Consider the following 12,382-nt stretch of genomic DNA (forward strand, 5'->3'; position numbering starts at 1 on the left):
CTGCCGTGACATTCATCGCTGATATCACCACCCGGTATGGTATACCACACAACATCATCACCGACAACGGCACGAATTTTGCCAAGGGAGCACTAGCACGTTTCTGCACGACACAGGGCATCCGACTGGACTTAGCGTCCGTTGCCCACCCGCAGTTAAATGGCCAAGTCGAGCGAGCAAACGGCCTCATCCTCTCCGGCATCAAGCCCCGACTGGTCGTACCACTGGAGCGATCGGCCGGCTGCTGGCTCGATGAGCTGCCGGCTGTCCTCTGGAGTATGCGTACTACCCCGAACAAGTCAACCGGCTTCACTCCTTTCTTCCTTGTATACGGTGCCGAGGCTGTCATCCCAACTGACATCGAGTTCGACTCGCCTCGGGTCACCATGTACACGGAGGCGGAGGCCAAGGAAGCGCGAGAAGACGGCGTCGACCTGCTGGAAGAGCGCCGGCTGTTAGCACTTAGCCGGTCCGCCATCTACCAGCAAGGTTTGCGCTGTTACCACAACCGGAAGGTTAAGCCAAGATCCTTCCAAGAAGGCGATCTTGTGCTCCGGCTGATCCAGCGAACAGCCGGCCAGCACAAACTCTCGGCCCCTTGGGAAGGCCCCTTCATCATCAGCAAGGCCCTAGGCAACGACTCCTACTACCTGATCGACGCACAGAAGCCGAAGGCACGCAAGAGGGATGATTCCGGCAAGGAGTCGGAACGACCATAGAACGCCAATCTCCTGAGAAGATTTTATAGTTAAAAGCAGTATATACCACGCTACCTTTTGTATTAAGTACAAGACAACGGGCCCCCCGAGGCGCACTCGGGGACTACCCTCTTTTATCTATGAATGACGAGTGTCATACCTATGAATGTACTATTACATTTGATTTTCTGTCCGGCACCGGGTTCGACCAGTCGGCCCGGGGACTCGCCGCCTTGAGTTATATTAAAGTTCTACCTGCAGTCAGACAAGTAGTGTGCTGGCACCCGAGCCCTCTCTTATTGAAAGTCGCAGCTCGAAGAACCGACTGTCCGACTGGCAAGAGCCAAAGGCAGGAAAGGATGCCCACACGAAAAACGGCTAAGGACTAACGAACCTATATAACACAAGCCGACCTCCCACCACGCCTACCGGCTGTCAGAACAGCCGGCTGGCCAGCTTCCCATTCACTTTGCTACAATCCAAGAAAGCTAGAGTACTTGCCCTCCCAACCGGCCAAGCACTTCTCCAGCCACAGACTGCAGAGCAGCTGTCCGGCTGGGAAGGCGGCGACCAAGGGAGGGCGGCAAAGGAAACATCCAAAGGATGAAAAGCAAGAACAATGGGAAGCCAAACACTTGCATGATTATATTTACACAAAAGGCCTTCAACAGGCCGGCAGTCAATATAGTTTGAATACACCCCCAGTGGGTGGAACTACGCAAACTTAACAAAATATTGTTCGAAGAGCAATAAACAGGAAAGCAAAGGCGGCGGATCAGGCTAAGGGCGTAACAGGCGAGCCAGGCTGGTCGGTGGAGATGGCAGTACCGGCTGGAGGAGTGGCCGGCTGGCGAGTCTCGGCTTGATCATCACCGGCTGCAGGCGGCGCTCGCACGCGCCTCGTTGCTGGAGGCACGATCAAGTTGAGGCTGGCTGGTTGCTCCACCGTCTGGCACGGCGTCTTCACCATCCTCTCCCTCCTCCTCTTCGCCCTCGTCGCTGGAGTCGATCTCCTCCGCCGAGTCCTCACCATCCGCCGGGTTCAGCCCGAACCACTCCTCCGGCTGAGCAATGCCGTTATCATCCACCTCAGGAGCAAAGGCGCTGGTGTCGGTGTAGTCGGCGATTGCCGAGGCGCGCTGGATGATATCCGGTCGCACCGCCTCCAACTCCTCGTCGGCCTCCTGCCGCCGGGTGGCCAACTGGTCCAAGCTCAGCTCGGGATACTAGACTTTGACGAACTCCAGCGCCCGCCTGGCGCCTGACCGAGCTGCAGAAGCCTTCCAGGCCTCGAAGCGGCCGACCGCTACCTCCAGCCAGTCGACAATCCGACTGGGGGTACGGGGAACCACCTCGCCGGGCCAGAGGGCGGCCAGCACTTGCGCCCCAACGCGCTGAAGACGGCGGAGCATGCGGTGAGCCAGCTGGAGGCGGGCTTGGATCGCCAGAAGCTGCTCCTTAAGCGACCGACGAGCATTCGGCGCGATCTCAGCACCAGCCTGCCTTTGTGCCTCGCGGTGGGCCTCGATGACCTGGTTGGCAGTGGTAGAGTAACCAGGAAAGTACTCTGCACAGGAAAGAAAGAAAGAGAAAAAACACAAAGTCAGAGAATGGACCAAATGGCAAACGACAAGCAAGGAACGAAGAAGAAGGCGGCCCACCGTCAACCAAGTCTTCGATCTGGCCGTAGCCGTTGATCAGCGACTGCCTTGCCTCAGCCCAGCTCACCGCCTCGGTCTCGTACTCGGCCTGGAGTGCGGCCTCGCTGTCCTGCGCCACCTTTAGGGCCGCCTTATGGCTCTCCTCCTGGTCGGCCAGCTTCTTGACCAAGCGGTCACGCTCCTGAGCCAAGGCCTCGAACTCGGCTTCCTTGGCGCGAAGGGCGGTCTGGGCCCCACCCAACTGCCCCCTCAGGTTGGCATTGGCCCCTGCAGATAAGAAAAAAGAAAGCAATAAGAAAAAAGTCGCCAGGAAAGATCCGGCCCGATTGCTCAGAAGTCGGCCCAAATCTCGGGGACTACACCCAGTGGGTGCGCTGACGCGCCCCCACGTGAGATAAAAGATGAAGCACTTACTCCGGCTCTCAGTTAGATCAGCGGTCTTCTGGGTCAGCTCCCGAGCCTGGGAGTTGAAGGCAGCCACGCGGAGGTTGTGATAGTCCTGCGAGTCGGATAGAGAAGCGAATAAGAAACAAGATAGCCAAAGAAGTCTAGCAAGAAGTTCCAAGCCGCCTGCTCAGCAGCCGACTCGGAACTCGGGGACTACACCCAGTGGGTGCGCTGACGCGCCCCACGAAAGAAATCAAGATCAAGAAACAAAAAAGCGAGAAGACTCATCCGGATGGCCGTCCGTGTCGCGAGGAACTCTTGATTGTACTGCCTCAACACGGCGGCCTGGGACTGAAGCCGGTTCCGGACTTCCTGCGCCGCCACGTTCACCACGGCCGTCCCACCACCCGGCGTCCACCCCGAGCTGGCGCTAGCCGTCTCCAAATCCTGGGCCGACGAGCTAGAGCCTGCGGCCTTCTGCGGGTCCGGCGCCGAAGCCGCCTTCCCGCGCGCTGGCGCAATGGCGACCGGACCACCAAGTCCGTCCTGGCAGCCGGTTCGCCTCCAGCCGGTTGCTCGGGCGGCGCGTTAGGCCGACTGCCTTGGTCCGCCCAGTCGGCGACGGCGGTGCCGCCTCCCTCTCCCGGACGACGACGTCGTCCTCCTCCCTCTCCATCCCCGGCAGGTCGCCACCGGCTTCCTCCGGCGGGGGCTCCGGGATCTCGGGCGCCACGGCGCGCAGGGGGGTGACAAGCAAGGCCCCCGCCGCTGCCTCTACGGCTGCAGCCTCCGCATGAGCCTTGCCGCTGCGTCGGCTTGTGCCTTCACCGACTCCTCCGCCATCTCCTGCGCCGCCTTGGCGGCGGCCGCCCTCAGCTCCTCCGCCTCCCGCGCGTTCCTCTCCGTCGCCGCTTGAAGCTCGGCACGGGGGTCCACGCGGCGGGTGCTCCCGGATCCTCCCGCCAATCCAACCACGGAGGCGGCAGCGATCCGCTCAAGAAAGAGCGGAGCCCTGTTTGATAAGTCAAGACAAGGATTCAGAAATCGACAAGAAAAGAAGAAGGAATACGCGAGAGAATCGACACTTACGCTGAAACCTTTTACGGCTACTTCACCACCTTCCGGAAGCGGGCCGCCTTCGCGGCCGCCTCATCCCGCCTGGTCACCGCCGCCCCGCTCTTGGGCTTCTTCGGCCGACTGCCGAACAAGCCCAACGCGGCCCGGCGCTTCTACGCGCCGCCTCAAACAGGCGGCGCGGCGGATGAACCCGCGCCATGGTCGGACGCTGGCTGGCGGCGCGGGACGATTTCTGCCTCGTCGTCATCCAGCCAGTCGTCGAAGCTGGCTCCAAGCCCGGAGCTGCCTGCTTCGCCGCCTCCCGCCTCGGTGGTGTCGTCCATAGCGGCCGCGCCCAAGTCAGGGTCCTCCAAGTCATGCGCCGCCCGGTCGGGAAGAAATTGGCGATCCGCCCCCGCTGACCCGGCCGCCGGTCGAAGAAGAGGGCTCTGCCAAGACGAGCCGACTGGTCAGAGTCGGCCAAGAAAAACTTGGTGACAAAAGTAAAGAAGAGAAGATAAAGAAAGCATACCATAGGCGGGGGATTGGCACGGGAGTACGACTCCTTGCCAAACTGCCACTCCTCGGAGAGCTTGCAGTTCGCGAGATAGTTCACCATGTGAGCTACCTCGTCATGAGGCATCTCCTTGGTACACATCCGACTCGGATCGAGTTGGCCGCTCATTTGACAGATCAAATGAGGACGACCTTGAAGCGGGAGCACCCGGCGCACCACGAAGGCGGCCAGCAGGTCGAACCCAGTCAGGCCCTCCGACTGGATCATTACCCGGAGTCGGGCGACGGCGGCGGCTCCAGCCGGCGACAGCGTCCTAGCCCGATAGGACCACTGGGGCCGCCTCCCAGCCGGCTGGCCGGCTACGTAAGTCGGCAAGTTGACGTAGTCGCCTTGCGGGGCGACGTTCGCAGGGCGACGTTCTTCACCTAGAAGTACGATTTCTGCCAGAGCTTCACCGACTGGATCAGCGTGATGGCAGGGAAGGGGTTGTCGGCTACCGGCCTCCGCATCGCGATGAAGGCGCCGCTCTGAGCCGGCACGCCCTGCATGCGGGTGCCGAGCTTGGATTGGAAGAATTCCCCCAGAGCTCGAGGGTGGGAAGAACGCCAAGAAAGCCCTCGCACAGAGTGACGAAGGCGGATAGTAGCACCACCGTGTTTGAAGTGAGGTGGTGCGGCTGGAGCTGGTAGAATTCAAGGAAGGAATGGAAGAAGGCGCTCGCGGGCAGGCCAAGGCCGCGCAGGAAATGCGAGCGGAAGATTACCCGCTCGCCTTCCTCCGGCGCCAGCGTGATCTCCTTCTTCGACGCAAAACGGACCCGCACTTGGTCCTCGCCGGGCAACCGCCGCGTCTTGCGGAGGAAGTCGATGTGGTCCGCGTGGACGTTGGAGCCGTCCCAGTCTCCGCCGTGCTGCATGACGGCAAGAAGCTGACGAGAAAGGGCGCGGCGACGGCGAAACCACGGCCCCGCGGCGGCGAAGCTGCGGGGTAGTGCGAAGACTAGAGGGACGGCGCGGCGGCGAAGGGCTGCTGCAACGGAGAAGGAGAAGAAGAAAATGGCGGAGCGAGGGTGAGCGTGCGAGCGTCTGCCGCTCCCCCTCCTCCCCCTACTTATAGCCTCGTGCGACGAAGCCGAGGAGGCGAGGCGTGGGGGAACGTGGGATTAACTGCGCCCACTCCCCCACGTCCCGCGATTATTGCGCCCTAACGACGTGCAGGAACTTCCTTCGGAAGGCGAGCGACCCGCTTTGGGCCACAGAAAATCCGCGCCTGGGCCTAGGCGAGCGAGTGGTGGGCCCCGGCCTGCGGCGGCGTCTCATCGCGCGCGTGGGCTGGCAGGATTTTTTCAGCCGGAGGGTGCGACATGGCGCGCGGGCGGCAAGCAGCCGGCCCGCAACCCGGCGTGCGCACCAGCTGGCTCCCGCCTTCAGACTTCAAAATCTCCCCAAAACGGCGCACCCAACCGAAGCCGGCTCCTAGCTGCTGGCTCTTCAAGATAGGAAGCTGACCAAGCTTCTCGTCCTCCTCTCAGCCTCGAAGCCCAACTAGCTTCGGGGACTACTGTCGGAGTAAATGGCCACGGGTAGCCTAGCCGACTCCCCCTGGCTCTTTGAAAAATTATCAGGCCGATCGAGCCTTCAAGCATCCAATGCACAGGGCCGCCTTTCCCTGGCCGGCTATCTCACGAGCCGACTCCTGGACGGCGACCCGACCCTAAAAACCTTCCCGAAGAGAACCATAAGATGGCCGACTTCAGGAAGCCGGCCCCAAGGGTGCCGACTCCCAGAAGCCGGCCACAAGATGACCGACTCCCAGAAGCCGACCAAGATTGCACCCTCATAACGGTGATGAGACGGGGCGTGGCCACAGTACAGCCTGCCACCCTCGAATCCCGGAGCACGCATGGCCACAGTGCGCCGTACGGGTCGGCCATCCCCCGTCCGGCGCGGCACCGTTGCCATGTTGACCATGACGCCACCCACGACAGGCACCAGCACGGCCCGCGGGCGGCGGGCCCCTTCAGCCAGAGAGATGCTCGAAGACGGCCAAGTGTCCACCAGTCGGCCTGGGGCTTAGCCGGCTCCCAATAGCCGGCCACCCCCTCCCTCGAAGTATGTGCATCATTAAGGAGACAAGACGAGGTAAGGCTACAGTGAGAGCCCGCCAGGCGGCGGCACTGTAGCCATGCTTACCTCGACAAAGCCCTCATCATCAGGGGCGAGGCTACCGTAACCAGCCACCGACCAGGCGGTGGGGCCGGCCTGTCGGTCAAGAGGCCGGCAGCCGGCGAGAGACCCACCAGTCGGCGGGCCCAGCGGTCGGCGGAGAAGCCGGCGAATACAGGCACTGACGGCTAGGGCCCGCATCTAGCCGGATTACCATTGTGCCCTTGAGGGGTAGGCCTATATAAACCTCCCAGGACACCCATGCAAAGGGTTGATCTCTTAGAGTTTTAGACACCACATAAAGAGAAAAGAAAAACTAGCCTTGCCCTTCTTCTTCCTCTAGCCGAACAGCTCAAAGAGCCACTTATAGCTACTTATGTTGATTTAGTGATCATGTGGAGACCCCGCAAAGCAGGACTAGGGGTGTTATCTCCACGAAGAGCCCCGAACCTGGGTAAGATTCGCCGGCGTGCATGTCTTTGCCTCATCCCGTTTCCAGGCACCGGCGATGTCTTACTGGCTCCCACAATGATAAGCCACCCGTTGGCATATGTCGCACCTACCACCCGACAACACAGCTGCCATATTTGACTGAGCTACCCTGAAGTTGCTGGAATGGACAAAAGTCTTAATTAGAATCTCACCAACGTTTGACACTAGAATGAATTTATGAAAACTTACCCAGTTTGGTTAGCTGCTGACTTGAGAAGAGCCATCCTTTTTGCATCGAAGAGTTGCTGTGATGTACTGAGCAATTGCTTTTTCTGACCTTACAAAATTATGTCCAATGAATCTCTCTAATATGGATGTGTGAACCTTCCAAAATTAAATATGGATGTGTAAACATGGCATCTTGTTTTCTCCAGAAAAACAACAGGAGCACATCCGCATAGTTATTCATCTCCATATCAATAATATTTGGCCGTCAAAAACCCGACAAATGTTTTTTTCCTGAAAACACACGACACATTGTGGGAATGCATCAGTACAAGCTGACATTTTACAGTTTTCAGAAGCAACCAAACTTGCTAATTAATACTCATGTACTTACTGGGACCACATACATATCCTAATATTAGTAATCATGTACTTACTGCGGCCTGCACTCAGCTCCTTGAGCGACCGGGCACAAAACAAGTTGTACTGTTGAGCAAGAGGTCCTCGACCCCGTGACTCCTCCAGGCTCCACTGTTTGCTCAGCGCTCAAGCAAAAAAAAATTGTAGGGTGCTCAGCGCTATATTATTTCAACATGACAAAATTTAACGTTCAACATTAGATGGGAACTTGGACGGGGTGTAGTGCTCTACTCAGACGGCGCCCAATGCTCAACTTGGACGGAGGAGTGCTCCCCGAAGCTCCAGTGGTAGTTGGGGTACATCAGTAGCAGATCGGGGAGGAAGGGGGTTAGGCGAGAAGATTGAGCAGTGGCAAGGGATGACCGGAACTGTCGGCTGTGGCCCAACCCCTGCACGCCGGCCCTCCGGTGACGGGGATAAGCGCGGTGAGGGCGGCCCTTTTCCAATAGAACTAAATCTAATAGGAAACTTGAACTTTTCCTAATGCATTGCAGCAGCGACAGACTGCCCTGTGATTGGGTCCTCGACGAGCAAGACCAGAATCTCATCATCTTTGATATTGTAGAAGTAGCAACACATTTTGCCCGGCTTGTCGACTCCCAACCCAATTTTCCTGGGAACCAAGATAGACAAGAGAGAAAAATTTCTATCTTACAGCTGAAAAATTAAACACATAAAAAATCAGTTTTTTGGCTCTCAACCTCCTGCATATATATTTGAACTGATATTTTTCTGTCATTGAACATTACTGCCTCTCGAGTATGAACTATGCAAACTTTATTTTGGCCGAACTGTTAGAAATTTTCTATGAAGTGAAAACTATCATACAATATAAAACTGATTTATTTTTTTAACACGCACACTGCACTGTTTCAGCTTTTCTTTATGAACTGATGATAAAATACATACAGGGCTGCTACACCAGTAGCAAATTCACGAATACATGACTTTTTTTTGGAGAGCAATCTAACAAGTGTTATAGGAAACCACGGAACAAGTACATGTTTTGAACTGCTCAAGAACACGCACCAAGCAAAAAAGTACAAACCACTTCTGATTCACTAAAACGTGAGCTAATTTTCAATAGACTCACTAAAATAACTTCTGATTTTTTTAAACATCTAGCTTCTCATTATTTTCAATTTGAACTTGCTTGTTTTTTGTTTTTAGCAACGCGAAATGAAGCAGTAAGCAAGAGATGGGACGGGGGTGAGTACCTGCTGGTGCTGGCGGAGAAGCGCGGTGGCCTTGCCAGCGAACATGGGGCCAACGATGACGTGAATCATGCCGAGTTGGACTGCCGAGCTGGACGTCCTCGACCCCCCCCCCCCCCCCCCCCCCCCCCCCCCCCCACGGTTCCTTGTTGCACTGTTTCACCACGGAAGCACATGCGAGGGAGTTGGAGTGGGGCACGCCCATGGCGGCGAGATTGAACGGACGGGGTTGCGGCGTTGAACTCTCTGTATGCGGCGGCAGAGCGATAGCGGCGCATCGATCCAGTGCGGGGCAACAGCCGTGGTGCCAAGAACTGCGGAGGGGTAAGGGAGGGCGGCGGTGGAGGGAGATGGAAGCAGGGGGTGCATAGGAGAGGCAGAGCGCCTCCGGTGACATGTGGTTTGCTGGGGCAGATCCTGCTGTGTATTCTTCACCTGTAGGAATGGAAGTTTAGATGGAAAGATGCTTAACAATGATGTAAGTACATGTGAAATATATGACCAAGTACCATGTATATTAACTGGAAAAGTTCGACAAGAAACTTCATCTTCAGCATACTGACTACACCACACTATACATATTGCAGGGGAAAGATAGATGCACTCAACAGTTAATTGACAAAGCATGCACTTCCAAAATGCTAATTAATCGAGATGTTTTTTTTTTGTGAGCTTTCTGCACCAAATAAACATTACTGCTGCAAGGCACGCACAGTTACTTGATTCAACATCATGGCAAAGAACGATTGAAGTACGACAGAGGGAGAGAGACGAGCCTAAGTTCAAACTACAAACAGAAGCTGCGACCTCTATGTTTCAGCTTGTGTATGATTTCATTTTAATGCCAAATTCCTGAGTCCAACATTAAAGTAACACACGAGACCGACCAGCACAGAAGTTCATAGTACCAATTCTGCTGATTTTTGTCGATGAGCACACATTGATTAAAGGGAGTACTGATCATTCATGCTGCCCTGGAAGATCAAAGCCAGCAAGTTACCAAGGATGGGGATTCGTTTTGGTGCTGTTTATGGGACTGTTACGCAAACATTTCTTTGTTTCAGAACTGGCAATAGAATTATGATTGTCTGATTTGAGAATCGGATTCAAAACTGAATCTATATATCTGGAAGAAAGGCAGCACATCAAGAATGCTTGATTATGTAAAATTTGTGAAAGAGAAGCTACTCTCGGAACTCATGTACCCAGTACAAGTTCGGTTTTGAAAATAAAATTAACAGTACAAGAGATAAGTAATGAGCTAATGCAACGCTTGAAAATGTTGTTCTAATTCAACGCTAGGGAAGCAAGAAAATATAACATTACACGCCATCGATGACTAATGGTAGTACAAAATGTTTCTTTTTCGCACATTTTTTCTGGGTTAAGTTCATATGGCTAGTAGCTATCAAGGATTCAAGTGATCTCTCAGTAAAAGTAATTTTGTACTCCCCATGTAGTAATACCTGGACTTGCTGTCACATGTGTTCTTTGTCATCCACAACACAACAACGTTTCTCTGTGCTACTCTCACAAAGCTACTGAATGTCAACACGACATTTGTTTTGTAACACATTCATCAAAATATTACTGCCTACGAGATGAGAGATGAGAGAGCAATATTACTGCCTACGAGATGAGAGATGAGAGAGCAATATTACTGCGTACGAGAGAGAGGTTCTGCCTTCTTCCATCAGGTCTGAATCAAAGCAGCACTAGTTCAATTCAAAATAAAATGTCAGTTCAAACATGAGGCACGGAGATCTTCACCGTCGGGAGATGGTGAAGAGAGATTTCGAGCAGGGTGTACCTCACGATGACTGGGAAGGAGGCGCGGGTGAAAGTAGGCATTGCGACAGTGAACGGCCTCCGGCAGCGGTGTTGGACTGCTGGACGCAGCGATGTCGGACCACCCACCTAAATACTTTTAAGCACCTACGAAGCATCAAAGTCACAAGTAAAACTTGCAGTCAGGGGATTATGTGTAATTTCAATTTGTACAACTAAATACTTTAAGCCCTTGGACCGACAGAAGCCCCCGAGCCTGCCCCGAATGTGCTGCCGAGCGTCGTCGGGGTAGGGCCTAATAAGTGCACAGGCAGGGCTGCCGAAGGAGTTGGCCCCTTGAGTTTTTTCGTTGCTGCTTCAGTAGTCTTGATTCCGGGATGGTTTCCAATTTCCCTGCGCGTGGTGTAAAGCCAACAGTTGTGGGGCCGCGGCAGTGATGACCCGTGAATGACTTTAACGCATGGGGTAGAAACCGCCAAATTACTCTTCCCACAACGCGCTCTTATCCTTGGCCACGTATGCCGCATGCATAGCGCGGGGTAGGTAACAGAGGCGCGTGTCGTGAGCGAGTACCTTGAAGAGGGCCCGCCTGTCTTGGATTGGCGGAGGAGAGCGGTGGTTGCCCATTGATGGAGCAGTCCCCTTCCCCGGCCTTCCTATTAAAGGAGGGGTGGAGGAAGGCGGAGTCATCCACCTCTGCATCCCTCTCCTTCTTTTCTGGTCCCTGCTTCTTTTGGTGATGCTGGAGAGAAGGGCTCAGGGTCAGCCCCCGGGCTTCTGCTTGGGATCTCCCTCGGATCTGAGAGGAAGGTTCGGGCGACGCGGCGTTGGGGCCGGGAGCGGCAATCCCGGCGTATCTGTCGCCGTGTCTCCCGTAGCCTTGACCTTAGTGAGAGGGGACGCGGTTGGCACCATGCCGCGGCTTGAGGCGAGCATGGCGCCTGGTAGCCGACCGCTCCTCGTTCTACTTCTTCGGCTGGCGTCGGGGAGGAGTCGTAGGAGTTATTCACCGCTAACGGGGGCGGACCTAGCTCTTCTGGGGTGTGGTCACCCTGTCGATCTGGGAGGCTTCTTGTTTTCTCACGCGTCTTCAAGGCGTGCGGTAACTTCAAACGCCAAGGCTCCTGGGACGACCATGCTCACTGTGGAAGAGTATAGGGAGCATGGTGTCCGGCGTGGTGGCCGCGCTGAGGTCTTCGGGTGGTAGTGATGCGGACGGCAGCGGCAACCCACGAGGCGTCAAGAACGGGGACGACCGTTTCGACGAGTCGTGTTTGCCGGTGACTCCGTGCATCCCATCTAGTCCTCCGACAGCGTCAGCATCCATGCCTGCCCTCCGGTTTCTTCCTCCTTGCAGGGGAGCAGTGTTGTCCTGATCCTGGGGAGGCGCCGAATCCCAGCGGTGCCCGCCTCCGGCCCCCTTGATCTCTTCCTGCAAGGGATGGACATGGGCAAAGGCGTAACGGGGCACTTATCTTTTTTCAATCTTAAACTTGTAGGCAATCGCCAAATTTTAATTCAAATATGTAATCTCTCGAGTCCATCTTTGTATTCTGTAATGCTTGTACTTGTAGCTGCATATGAATGAAAAGGATGAATCCTGCCAGGAACCCGTGCATGTGTATGTCCATGCAGAGGCGAAGTGCCTCTTTAATAGAATAAACAAGTTTTCCCGGCAGGATATCCTGCCGGCACCCTCTTTGTCTGCCGGAGAAGTACGTCTGCCGGGGAACAGACAGAGGGGCCATCCCCCCGCCAACTCCTTTTTCCCAAAGGCCACGGCGACCACCCTGACCGAAGCAACGTTCGAGTCATGGAT

General features: G+C 55.5%; 1 protein-coding gene and 1 long non-coding RNA gene across 2 annotated transcripts; both read right to left on the reverse strand.

Annotated features, from left to right (window-relative positions):
- Positions 1-1,320: 1,320 nt before the first annotated feature.
- Positions 1,321-7,200, reverse strand: LOC141042942 (uncharacterized). The gene is made up of 6 exons (XM_073511851.1): positions 7,166-7,200; positions 7,048-7,094; positions 6,935-6,996; positions 2,774-2,858; positions 2,360-2,626; positions 1,321-2,265 (listed from the first exon to the last, which is right to left on the reverse strand). Exons 1-6 carry the CDS (start codon positions 7,198-7,200, stop codon positions 1,925-1,927), a joined length of 837 nt encoding a protein of 278 aa, XP_073367952.1. The 3' UTR covers positions 1,321-1,924.
- Positions 7,201-8,969: 1,769 nt separating this feature from the next.
- On the reverse strand, positions 8,970-10,710 carry LOC109781562 (uncharacterized). The gene is made up of 3 exons (XR_002237328.4): positions 10,586-10,710; positions 10,437-10,490; positions 8,970-9,210 (listed from the first exon to the last, which is right to left on the reverse strand). It is a non-coding gene; the product is annotated as an uncharacterized lncRNA (long non-coding RNA).
- Between the last annotated feature and the right edge of the window lie 1,672 nt (positions 10,711-12,382).

The sequence above is a fragment of the Aegilops tauschii genome, chromosome 3 (assembly GCF_002575655.3).
Source record: "Aegilops tauschii subsp. strangulata cultivar AL8/78 chromosome 3, Aet v6.0, whole genome shotgun sequence".
Lineage (NCBI taxonomy): Eukaryota > Viridiplantae > Streptophyta > Magnoliopsida > Poales > Poaceae > Aegilops > Aegilops tauschii.